The sequence below is a fragment of the Hypomesus nipponensis genome, chromosome 26 (genome assembly GCF_054491055.1).
Source record: "Hypomesus nipponensis isolate SF chromosome 26, ASM5449105v1, whole genome shotgun sequence".
NCBI lineage: Eukaryota > Metazoa > Chordata > Actinopteri > Osmeriformes > Osmeridae > Hypomesus > Hypomesus nipponensis.
Genome location: NC_140386.1, coordinates 4464881 through 4477354, shown reverse-complemented (window position 1 = coordinate 4477354; position 12474 = coordinate 4464881). Strand labels below are relative to the sequence as shown.

Sequence of the window (12474 nt, the reverse complement as noted above, 5' to 3'; positions counted from 1 at the left end):
TCCCCTCCCCCCCCCCGTTTGTTTAGCCTGGGAGCGGTCGAACGGATCGGGATACGTCAGGGAGAAGGTTAATTTGTCATTAACCTTGGGCGATGACAACGTTTGCACCCTGACCCCCTCTCTCTCTCTCTCTCTCTCTCTCTCTCTCTCTCTCTCTCTCTCGCTCTCTCGCTCTCTCTCTTTCCTTTCCCATGGCAGCCAATCTTTACAGATATGTGGTGGGATTTAGTTTTATCTGTGTGTATGATTTGCCCCATGGGCTCTGTGTCGGTGTACACGGTGGGTGGTTGTGTGTGTGTGTGTGTGTGTGTGTGTGGGAGGGAGGGTGGTAGGTTTTTGTAGCCCTCGGGTCATTAGCACAGATCAAACCCCCTCTAATGAGCGCTGGATCCTCCAGGGGTATCCAGGCGTCCCTCTCTGCTCTTCCCACGCCGGGGCCTCCCTCCCTGGGTACCCGCCTGGCCACACAGTGACCCCTGCTGGAGGAGCGTTTAGCAACACCAAACTCACCTTTCACCTCATTGTGCTCCGCCAATACATCAGATCGTCAGTCACGCAATGTCATGTGAGTTTGGTTGCGTGCGTTCTAACTGTGTTTGTGCACTCTCCCAGGGGCAAGGTCTCCCAGAAGGATCTGGAAGGCATGTTCCCGGCCGTGAGCGGAGACTTCACCAGCGAGAACTTCTCGGCCACCTGGTACCTCATAGAGAACCACTCCGGAACCAGGTCAGCCCCCTCCCTCCTCCCCCCCTCCCCCCTCGGACGAGCAGCCAATCAAGCGAGCGAACCAAAGAGCCCGTCTCGTGTAGGAAACGACCTAACCCCGGGACATGGAACCGACCGAGTGGCGCTGGCCTCTTTTGAGATGTCAAAACGTTGGATGTTTGGATTCAGTTTAAGGCCATCGTTTGACGCACGGGCGTGTGTGTGTGTGTGTGTGTGCGGTATCATGTGAGTCCTGTATCGGGACGGTGACAGCCAGGCTATTTTGGACGCTCCTGGCTTCCTGTCCTTACTGGGTAGCCTCTGTGGGACCCAGTCCATTTGGACTCGGCCCGGCAAGCAGACGACTATGTCTTGGGTTGTGCATGTTTGTGTTTCCTCCTCACGAAACCTAGAAATATGCACCTAGAAGAGAGAGAGTCTCACACACACACACACACACACACACCTGGCCACTGTGACAAAGTGAAAGTAGACCCACTCTAGGTGAAGCCCATGTCAAACTAAGATGTATGTGTTGGCCTTGTCCTCATCCTCTCTCCCTCTCTCTCCCTCTATATCTCTATCTAACTCTCTCCCTTTATCTCACTCTCTCCCTCTATATCTCTCTCGATCTCTCTCTCTCCCTCTATATCTCTCTCTATCTATCTATCTCACTCCCTTTATCTCTCTATCTATCTCTCTCCCTCTATATCTCTCTTCCTCTATCTCTCTCCCTCTATCTCTCTCTCTCTATCGCTCTCTCCCTCAATCTCTCTCTCTATATATATATATCTCTCTCTATCTTTCTCTCTCCCCTCAACCCTCTCCCCCTCTCCCAGTTTTGATCAGTTGCGTGTGGCAGCCAGTAACCTAAAGAAGCAGGCCACCAAGAAGAACGAGGGCAGTCTTCCCTACGTAAAGAGCGGCCTCAGCACCTTCTTTGAGGCCCAGGACGCCCTGGCAGGTGAGTGGGAGTTGTAGTCCCATGACCGTTGTAGTCCCCCGACACGCAAACAGGTCTGTGTAAAGGAGGGTTTTTGGGTTCGTTCGGCAAGTCGAGCGGCGAACATCGGCCGGCGGACCTCGCGACGGAGTGGGAGGTCCACGAGGTCCACGTCTGACACACGCGCATACGCTTTTGACAGAACCCTGAACACAGGCACAGCCCTCGGGCGCGAGAACAAACAAAACACAGACACGCGCGCGCGAGGCCTCTCCAAGATCCGCGAAGTCGGACGCGGCCCCGACTCCTGTCCCTCTGCCAGGTAGCACGAATCAATTGTTTTCGCGCCGTCATTCGTTCGTTTCTGTTTTTTTGTCTGTTTACTCTGTTCCCCTCATAGCCATACTGACTTCCCTCAACTATTTATACAGACGCCTTTTTTTGGGAAAGGGGGGGGGGGCAATGTCATTATTATTATTGCTTTCCGTGTGTTTGTGCCTGAGCGGGGGGGGGGGGGGGGGAGGGGGTTTCGATGTGATGTTATCATTGTTGGCCGTCACGACTAAATAAACGAGGCGGCCCGACACAATGTGGCCCAGGCTCATTGGGCCGATGTGAAGCGATAACGGGCCGTGTACCGCCGAGGGGGGGGGGGGGGGGGGAGACAATACGGAGCTGTTCTCACGTCTGGGGCCCGAGCGTGCCCCACTACGCGCCCAGCGCCTGTGAACCGGGCCTGGGCTGGGGGAGGTGGGGGAGCGGTTGTCACCGTCCGCTCAGAATCAGGAAGTCAAAGCCGCCGGACGTGAACTCGGTGACCCGCCGTCACCTGAAGAGCGGCCCCGGGGGGGGGGAGGGGGGGGGGGCTGTGACGCGAGGCTGGCCGTTACTGCTCGGCGCACAGTGCGACGTGTCGTACGCGGCGCGACGGCCGCCCCCCCTTTTGACCAGGCAGAGGGCCTCGAGGGCGTCGCGTTTTCCAGTTTTTCGCTGCGTTAAAACCTGACTGACCCGGATCCGTCCGGATCTCTACCGCTCTGTCTCACTCTCACTCTTTCTGTCTCTGTAGCTCCGTCTCTCTCTCTCTCTTTCTCTGTCTCTCTCTGTCTGTCTCTCTCTTTATTTCTCTCTCCCTCTCTCTATTTCCCTCCCTCTTTCCCCCCCCTCCCAAACCTGCGAATTATTTATTTGTCTCTCGGAGTTTGGCAGGTCGTCCTGAGTGAGTCACTGCCAATTATCCACACACGGAAGGTGTCATCCACACGCGAAGTCCATAGCAACGTGTGTCGGTGTGCCTGTGCGCAAGTGTGTGTGTGTGTGTGTGTCAGGATGGGTCTGAAGTCGGGTGTCGTTAATTGCCTCTGAGCGCAGTCGGGCCTGTGGTGCTTCCAGTTCACTCCATCACCATTCAACGTCTTTATTTTCTGGTCTCCTGTGTTTATTTTCGGGCCAGCCTGCATGCGAGACTCGCACAGATGGCTCGTTTGAAAATGTCTGGTGTTGTAGCGACGACGTCGAGGGAGCGCACCGCCGCGTGGAAACAAGCGAGGAATGTCTTGGCCAAACGGCCAAACCTGGAAAATGAAACGAGTTCAGTGAAATGGGTGTCAAGTGAATGGCGGGCCTTAGACCATGTCATGTGGACGCACAGATGGGATTTTCTCCTCTCTCCCTCTCTCTCTCTCTCTCTCTTTCTCTCTGTCTCTCTCTCTCTCTCTCTCTCTGTCTCTTTCTCTCTCTCTCTCTCTCTCTCTCTCTCTCCCTCTTTATCTCTCTCTCTCTCTCTCTCTCTCTCTCACTCACTCACTCACTCACTCACTCTCTCCCTCTCTCTCTCTCTCTCTCCCTCTCCCTGTCACTCTCTCCCTGTGTCCCTCGTCCCCTTCACAGCTCCGCCGACAGAAACAGAGGCTCGTCCAGTTCAGGACCTCCACAGCCGCGCGATAATATACCTCATATCCACGGCGTGGTTTAGAGGCAGTTCGAGACCCCTCAGGGATCCCACCAACAGGCCTCCCGTTCTGGGCTGAAATCGAGAACCCGACCCCCGAAGAGTGACCAGAGTGAGAGAACGTACAGTTCTACCCCGGGGGTCACGTGAGGCCACGGGGTCAAACTCCCTGGATGAGGGGGGGCGGTGGGGGGTAGAGGGGGCGCGGCGTAGTCCGTCTGGGGTCGGTTAGCCCGTGAGGCTGCTGGGGGAAGGGGGTTTGGGGGGGGTGGGGGGGTTCAACAGGAAACATGGAGTCCTGTAAACTTTCCGTGTGACCCCTGGAGCAAGCTGGTGAAAGGGACGAAGGGGGTCATAGCAGGGGTTGTTTTGTTAGGGGCGGCTAGTGACAAATTGAAACATGCTTGCATGGCTTTTTTGAGCCGTGACTGGCTGGCTGGCTGGCTGGCTGGCTGGCTGGGTGGGTGGGTGGCTGGTTGGCTGACTGACTGACTGGCTGCCTGACTTGCTGACTGTCAGAGTCAGGTATTGTTGCATGCAAAATGTTGAAACTTGAGGTTTTTCATTGTGTGAAAAGGAAGTCTCCCTGCGACACAGGAAACGGCATGGGGCTACCGTGGTCCAAAAAAATATGTCAAAAAAAAGAACCTCACCAGATTCCCAGGGCTCATTCCCCTCACCCCCGAGACCCAACAGGAGTCAAAACATCTCCAACTTTAGAATCCAGGGACGGCATATTTTTAATTCTTACTCCCGGTGTTCCAGCTGTTCTCGGAAGTGAAGCGAGAGTCTCTTCCTCGCGTCCTGGACTGTGTGTGTCTATGTGTGTGTGTCTATGTGTGTGTGTGTGTTACTCGCAGCCTGACAGGCTGTTTAGGTTAGGCGTCACGTCGCCGCCAGCGTCTGTGACCGGCACAGGAGGACACAGGGCCAAAGGGGGATTCTAGGGTGACAAGAAGCAGACCTGGCTTGTGTGTGTGTGTGTGTGTGTGTGTGAAGGGGCATGTTTGCTCCTACGTGCACGCGCAGACAGTCTCCTGTCATCCTGAAGATACGAGTCCCAAATCAGACCACCGTGGTCAAGGCCCTGGTTCGGGGCCCCCCGCGGAACACACGCTGTCTGTTTAGGTGGTTGTATGCTGCCGTACATCAGGACGGCTGATATCGTCAGGCTTCGCGGCTCCGTCCGATTTCGGTAGCAGGTTTTCAGGGTCCGGTCGTCTCAGCGCTCGGTCTGGCGTCTGTCAGACGTCCCGACAGAGCTCTCCTTCCTCGTTCTCTCACCCCCCCCCCCCCCCCCCCCGATCCCTCCTTTCTCTCAGTTCATCCGCACAGTTTTCACTGGGGGAACGGGCAGAGAGAAAGGAAAGAGAAGACGTGTCGTCCCCCCACGTACACACACACACTTTGTTTTATCTCTGTCGGTCTGTCTGACGCTTTCTATATCTGTCTGCATGTCTGTCTGCATGTCTGTCTGCAGGTATTTCTGCATGTCTGTCTGCATGTGTGTCTGTCTGCATGTCTGTCTGCATGTCTGTCTGCAGGTATTTCTGCATGTCTGTCTGTCTGTCTGTCTGTCAGGCCTAGATTAAGCTCACTGGCAAAGCATGTGATTAGTGCTCCCTCCCTCCCTCTCTCTCTCTCTCCCTCTCTCTCTCTCCCTCTCTCTCTCTCTTTCCCTCTCTCTCCCTCTCTCTCTCTCTCTCTCTCTCTCTCTCTCTACCTCTCTCTCCCTCTCTGCTCTGTCAATAAACACACCCTGCCCCTCTCAGCACCATAGAGCCTCACTACAGCACAAGATTTATTTGTTCATATGGGCAGTCGCCGCTCTCTCTCTCTCTTTCTCTCTCTCTCTCTCTCTCTCTCTCTCTCTCTCTCTCTCTCTCTCTCTCTCTCTCTCTCTCTCGATCTCCTCTTCTTTTTCTTCCCCCCCCCCTTTTTTTATTTTGTACAAACAGTCTCTCACTCATTCTCTGCATATCTTTTTCTCTGCTCTGTCTCTTTCTCAGGCTACCGTCTATGTGGTTCTTAGCCCGACTTCCCTTATGTCTGTCAGACTGGTGGGACAGACTCCTCTGTCTCCTTCTTGGTTTCACTGAAAACCCAGTGTCCCCTGTTTTCCCGCCGCTAAATATTATTCCTCAAGCTGATAAAACATGTGGATGTTCACGATCTCAGGTGACCGGACCAGGGTTCCGTAACCGGGCATCGGAGAGTTCTGCCTGGAAAGGGTCACCGTAGCGACCCGGGCGGGACTACTAGTGGCGTGGCGCGGCAACCGTGGCGACAGGGGGGGTCAGACCAAGAAGCTGTGTGGGAATGGTTGTAGGGGAGGGGGGGGGGGGGGGAGGGGGCGTGGTCAGACCGAAGCGTCTGCGGGCCGAGGGCCAGGGAGGTTATCTCCCATCTACCACTGGGGCAGTGCCTGTTTGTTATTTTACCTTGGGTTCCTGAAATTGAAAATGTTCCGGAATCTGGGAATTACGCATGTTGAATCGAGCTTTCCGAGGCATTCGTGGAGTGTTATTTTAGAACACGGAAAGACCCTCAAATAACCCCCCACCCCCACCCATCTCTAGGTTGGCTTTTTTCCAGTGTCCAGTGAACGCTACTTGCACTGTCCAATTGTTTGAAAATGAATACATCTTTACGATAATGCAAGGAATCTCTGTGTGTTTGTGTGTATGTGTTTGTGTCGGTGTGTGTGTCTGTATATGTATATGTTTCATAGGGGGACTTTTGTGGAAGGATTATCTCCAGGACTGGGCACTGTGCAAAGTTGTCATTCTGCAGTCATTTTAGCATTTTGTGTGTCTCTTTCCTACCGCTTCAGCCTCCTCTGACATAAGTCAGGCACAATGCTCTAACACAGCGGTCCCCAACCCCCGGGCCGCGGACTGGTACCGGTCCGTGGGTCATTTGGTACCGGTCCGCAGAGAAAGAATAAATCATGACATTATTTCAGTTTTATAAAAAATAAAAATAAATGTATTTTTCATGCACCTTAAATATTTGTTTTTGTGTTGCGTCTTATTTTGAAGGCATGTTTAAATGTTACCATAGCGACCAGAGAGTGTTTGGGGCAGAGCGGGGCAGAGCCGCAGAGACATGGACATAATAAGGGCAGAGAGGATTCATGTTATGTTGTTGGCACGATGTTACGAGGCCGCTGCTAATAAAGTTGCATAAGAGTACACAGTGGATTCACGTTTATTATTGTATTTAGAAAATGCCACCGTTTGTATGCCGGTCGTATCATTTTATTTTATGTATTTATGCGCCACGCCTTAAAGGCCGGTCCGTGAAAATATTGCAACATTAAACCGGTCCGTGGCGCAAAAAAGGTTGGGGACCGCTGCTCTAACAAATTTAGCCTCCTCGGTCGGTTATGGGTGTCTTACTTATGTCAATGTGATACCAAAAATACAAGAGTATTTTACAGCTCTGCTGAGCACAAAATACAGTGAGGCAGAACTGTAGATGCAGCGCTGTATGGCCTACAATAAGAGAACCAATACATTTTTATCAACATGACATAAGCAATTGACATCAGACAATTGCAGGCTACTTAATCATTTGCATGAACGTACCAGAGCACTGGCAATTGGGTCCCAAAACATTTCTTTTATGATGTGCATAAGTGAGTAGATGATGTGGAGGAAGTACTTTTGAACATTTCTATTGTGATCTGAGAAATATGGTTACCAAAGCCACTGCGAAGAACTGACTTCGTCAGTTGCATCACGGGCACTGCACTATCTATCTATAATTCCACAAATCTATGCGTGTCACCGACACCTTACTCACCGACTGCACCGACTGCAGGCACTGTGCATGAGTTTGACCATATTTCAAGACCCAAACTTTTTTTTATCTTTGTATCCAATGTTTGCGTTATTATTCTATATTTGGGGTAATCAGGGGAAAAAGAACATTTATCTTTTCATGCAATCATAGTAATTTTACATTTTATTTGTTTAAAAATACAAATTAGCTTTACAGATTTGATTTTATAATATACTGAAATTGTGTTAATTATATGTCTAATCTAATTACAATTAAACCATATATGTATAAATGTATGTGTGTGTGTGTATATATATATATATGAAATACGAGAATTAGACTGCCAAGACTACAATCATATTTTGAATAAAAAAAAAAAGTTTTAATTTGGAATTGTAATTTAATGCAATGTATTAATCTAGTGAAGGACTGAACTGACTTTGGTTCCGTGGCAAATGACTAAAAGCTCTGCTTTGTGTCTGGTTCCGTTTTGTCGTCAGCGATCCACCAGAGGCTGGAGTCTGATGGGACGGAGAGAGTGGAGGGATCCATGACCAAGCGCCTGGAGAACACCCTCAACAGTAAGAGTCCCTCCTCCCCACACCCTCCTGACAGGCCCTCCAGATCCCAGGTGAAGGGAAGGATCCAAGGGCCTGGTCCAGAGAAGACCCAGTGCCCACTCAGTTCCCGCCCCCACCCCCCTCCACCGCTCCTTCTTTTACCTGCACAGGAAGTCCTAGAGGGGTTCAGGAAGTCTCTTCCGGAAGCCCCCGCCTACCTCACACATCTGACCGTGAGGACAGGAACCTGGGTGTCCCCTCGCCACCCACCCACTGCCTTCCCCGATCATCACACACACACACACACACACACAAGCTCCGTGTGTGTTCGGCCTCCTCCTCCGAGAGACGGCGAGTCTTCTGTGTCGGAGAGAGAGAGGGGATCCTGAAACGCTTCCTCGGACGTCCCCTTCCCTCCACCTCCCTCCCTCCCTCCCCCCCACCCCATCTCCTCCGTGATGATGTGACTGCGCTAATGGAGGGTCAATAAGCAGGCTCTCTCCCCGGGGTCTAAGGTAAATAAACCGCCCCCGGCCGGACGCCGCCTTTCATCCCGCCGTTAGCCCCCAGACATGTGGGCCCGCGGCCTGGCCCGCCAGCGCCGGCGCCCCCCCCCCCCCCCCCCCCCCCCCCCACCCTCGCCCATCTGTCCGTCAAACCCGCAGCACCACTCCCCCAGCCTTAGCCACTAAGCGCACCAGACGCACTGCAACCCTCCCCCCCCCGCCGCCCCCATCCATCTCAAAGCGCGTGACAACTCGTCAGTCACAGCAGAGAGCGGCGGAGCAAAACATTTGAACTATTTTCGCCGTTCACGCTCTCCCTATTTTTCCTCTCAGGGCCAGGGGGTGGTGGGGGGGGCGGACTGTTTTCTGATTAAAAGAATCTGTCTCACTCAAAGTTTTTTCTTCTCCCTCTCTCTCTCTCTCTCTCTCTTTCTCACTCTCTCTCTCTTTCTCACTCTCTCTCTCCTCTCTCTTTCGTCCGTTCGCCGGCGCGGCGGAGGCCACCCACCGAGCCGGGGCGTAGCGTGCGAAAAGGGCCCCGGGCGAGAGACAACGAGAGGGAGAGACAGCTGTCGCTCTCTCCGGAGCGGCTCTCCGTCCGGGGCGGGGCCGGCGGGCGGTTGGGGGGGGGGGGGGGGCACGCTCGGCGATACACGCCACAATGTGGGGGGTCAAACCCCGCCACACCGTTCTTTCTTTCGTCCTTTCTTTCGTTCTTTCTCTCCCTAGGGGCGAGCGACACCGCCGACACCCTCTTCCAGGAGGTCTTGGGGCGCAAGGACAAGGCCGACTCGACGCGCAACGCCCTCAACGTGCTGCAGCGCTTCAAGTTCCTCTTCAACCTGCCGCTCAACATCGAGCGCAACATCCAGAAGGTGCCGTCCTCACCCCCGTACTCACGTGCACACCGCGCAACACACACACCCCAATCCACCGGTCGACATTCGCCACAACATCCAGTGGGGGGTGCCAGAGAGGCAAAGATCCTTCCACAGCAAGGCGCACCGACCATTACCCATACACGCCATACAGTGTCCTCATGCAGTCCCCCACTGCTACGCCGTCTGACCCCCCCCCCTACGCGTTCTCCCTGTTCTCTCCCTGAAGGGGGACTACGACGTGGTGATCAACGACTACGAGAAGGCCAAGTCCCTGTTTGGGAACACCGAAGTCCCGGTCTTTAAGAAAGGTGCGAAAGGCAAATCGAGCGACGGTCCAGGCGAGCGGAGCGCGTTCCGCGGCGCGGCAGACAGGACTGACTCTCCCCCCCTCTCCCCCGTGTGTGTGTGTGTGTGTGTGCGCAGTGTACGCGGAGGTGGAGACGAGGATAGGGGCCCTCAGGAGTCTGCTCCTGGAGAAGCTGCTGGAGACTCCGTCGACGTTGCACGACCAGAAGAGATACATCAGGTGTGTGGAAGGGCCCGGGGGCTCCAGTGGTTGGGTGAGCTTTTCCCTGCGAATCAAGAGGTTGCCGGTTCAAATCCCTTCCCCGGTACCAAGCGTCCACCATATGAGTGCACTCTGATTCTTGTTGTTCTCCTCCGGTGTCGGTCACTCTCAGACTTCCCCTCTCACCTGGGACACGCCGTCTCTCTTGTCCTTCCTCTTTTCTCCCCCCCCCCGACGCGCTCTCTCACTTCCACCTCGCTTCCCTCCAGTCCCTCCCCCCACCTCCCCCCCCTCCCTCCCCTCGTCCCGTCAGGCCCCTGTTTCTCGTAAAGGTCCGTCTCTGCTCCTTCCTCTGCGCTCCTCCCAACCCCCCGCACCCCCACCCCCCCCAGTCGTCCCACATCGTCGGGCCGCCATACTTGTGGTCTCCCTCTCCCGGTTTTTGTTGCTCCGGTCGGAAGCGGAGAGGAGCAGCAGCCCCCCCTCGACCGCAGGACCCATCGCTCACCCCCCCCTCCCCCCTCCTCCCCCGCTTTCCACTCACTCACCCACGCTCGCTCCCTCCTTCGCCCCCCCCCCCCCCCCGTCCGCGCTCCGAGCGAGCCGGGGGGAGAGGAAGGCGGAGGGAAGATGCCCTCTAATCAGGAAAGCGTGTCTGGGTGCGCGGCCGCGTGCGTGCGAGCCAAGCCACAGCTCTCCAGGACTGACTCGGTCCCACCCCACAGAGTCGCTGAGTGACGCCGAGGGAATGTAGCAAAGGGGGGACGGTCGGAGAAGGGTGAGGTGGTGAGAGGTTTAGGGTGAGGTGGAGGGATTGAGGGAGGGTTAGGGTTTCGGGGAGGGAGGGAGGGTGTCCAGTGAGGACAAAGGGTTCTGGAACACTTCTGTTGTTCTTTCATGTTAATGTGTGTGTGTGTGTTTCAGGTACCTGTCAGACCTGCATGCGTCTGGGGACCCTGCCTGGCAGTGTATCTGGGCCCAGCACAAGTGGATCCTGCAGCTGATGCAGAACTGCAAAGACGAGTTCACCAACGAGAAGCGAGGTGAGCGAGACGCCGCGGTCGCGTGACCTTTACCGGGGGCACGCGGTCGAACACGGTCGCGCGCGCACGCGGGAAACGCTCCCTGCAAAAAAAAACGTGCGTTTCGCTCAGAAGCGAAGTAAACGGCGGCGTGGGGACGGGTTCTCAATGCCTGCATTATGTGTGTGTGCCTCTCTCCCTCTCACTCTCCCTCTCTCCCTCACTGTCTCTCCCTCTCCTCTCTCTCTCTCTCTCCCTCCCTCCCTCTCCCTCTCACTCCCCTCATTCTGCCTAAGAGGCCCTCGTGTTTATTTTTTCACGAGCATATGAATGAGATGAAAGGGTGGGAGCCGTGTCTCGCTGGATTTGGGTTTCAGGGCCCCGTCATGTTACAGTACGCACACACACACACACACACACGCACACCGATGGATTGAAACAATTAACCCCAATTAAGCTGTTTCTCTGTTAAATCAAGCCTGCGGGGGGAGAATAACAAAAATGGGGACGTGAAAGAAGAACGGCAGTTCCCCCCCCCCCCCACCGGTGCTTGCGCACACACACACACACACACACATTCGCTTGCGCAAATAACGGCTACGCACTCACCTCTGCGCGCGCGCAGGCAGGGCTCAGCCGCACAGAGAGAGAGGGGGGGGGGGCCGCCACGTTCAGACACAGTCACACAGAGTACATTGTGAGTGGGTGGCTAGCCCTATGCAGAGGAGCCCCAAACGTAAACACAGCTAATGCTAAGGCTAACAGTGGTTTCCTGGGCTCAGCCTGTGATGAATACAGGGGTGGGGGGGGGGGTGGGGGGGGGGGTAGTATACGATTCTCTTTTTTTCTCTCTGTCTCTCTCTTTCTCTCTCTTTTTTTCTCTTTTCTTATTCTCTCTCCCTCTCTTTTTTCTCTCTCCCCCTCTCTGTTTCTTTCCCGAGCTCTCTCGCTGGGCGCCGAAGGCGCCGCCCTGTAGGTAGGATCACCTCCAGGATGAGCTGCCCCCTAGATAGGATCACCTCCAGGATGAGCTGCCCCCTAGATAGGATCACCTCCAGGATGAGCTGCCCCCTAGATAGGATCACCTCCAGGATGAGCTGCCCCCTAGATAGGATCACCTCCAGGATGAGCTGCCCCCTAGATAGGATCACCTCCAGGATGAGCTGCCCCCTAGATAGGATCACCTCCAGGATGAGCTGCCCCCTAGATAGGATCACCTCCAGGATGAGCTGCCCCCTAGATAGGATCACCTCCAGGATGAGCTGCCCCCTAGATAGGATCACCTCCAGGATGAGCTGCCCCCTAGATAGGATCACCTCCAGGATGAGCTGCCCCCTAGATAGGATCACCTCCAGGATGAGCCACCCCGTAGGTAGGATCACCTCCAGGATGAGCTGCCCCCTAGATAGGATCACCTCCAGGATGAGCTGCCCCCTAGATAGGATCACCTCCAGGATGAGCCGCCCCGTAGGTAGGATCACCTCCAGGATGAGCCGCCCCGTAGGTAGGATCACCTCCAGGATGAGCTGCCCTCGTTCAGCCCTCACCGCGGGAGGGAGAAGGGGGCACAGCTAAGGAGGGGAGCCGGTCACTTTGATTGGAGTCAAGTCTC

The 12474-nt window shown here is 55.0% G+C and overlaps 1 protein-coding gene across 2 annotated transcripts in view; it reads left to right on the top strand.

Moving 5' to 3' along the window:
• The window catches only part of exoc2 (exocyst complex component 2), a 37099-nt gene that overhangs the window by 11313 nt on the left and 13312 nt on the right, over positions 1-12474 (top strand). For both annotated transcript variants that reach the window (XM_084692739.1, XM_084692738.1), the window contains exons 5-11: positions 613-726; positions 1545-1669; positions 7886-7966; positions 9181-9326; positions 9559-9640; positions 9756-9858; positions 10765-10883. In XM_084692739.1, coding sequence (XP_084548865.1) covers positions 613-726; positions 1545-1669; positions 7886-7966; positions 9181-9326; positions 9559-9640; positions 9756-9858; positions 10765-10883 — 770 coding nt within the window. The remainder of the gene's footprint in view (positions 1-612; positions 727-1544; positions 1670-7885; positions 7967-9180; positions 9327-9558; positions 9641-9755; positions 9859-10764; positions 10884-12474) is intronic.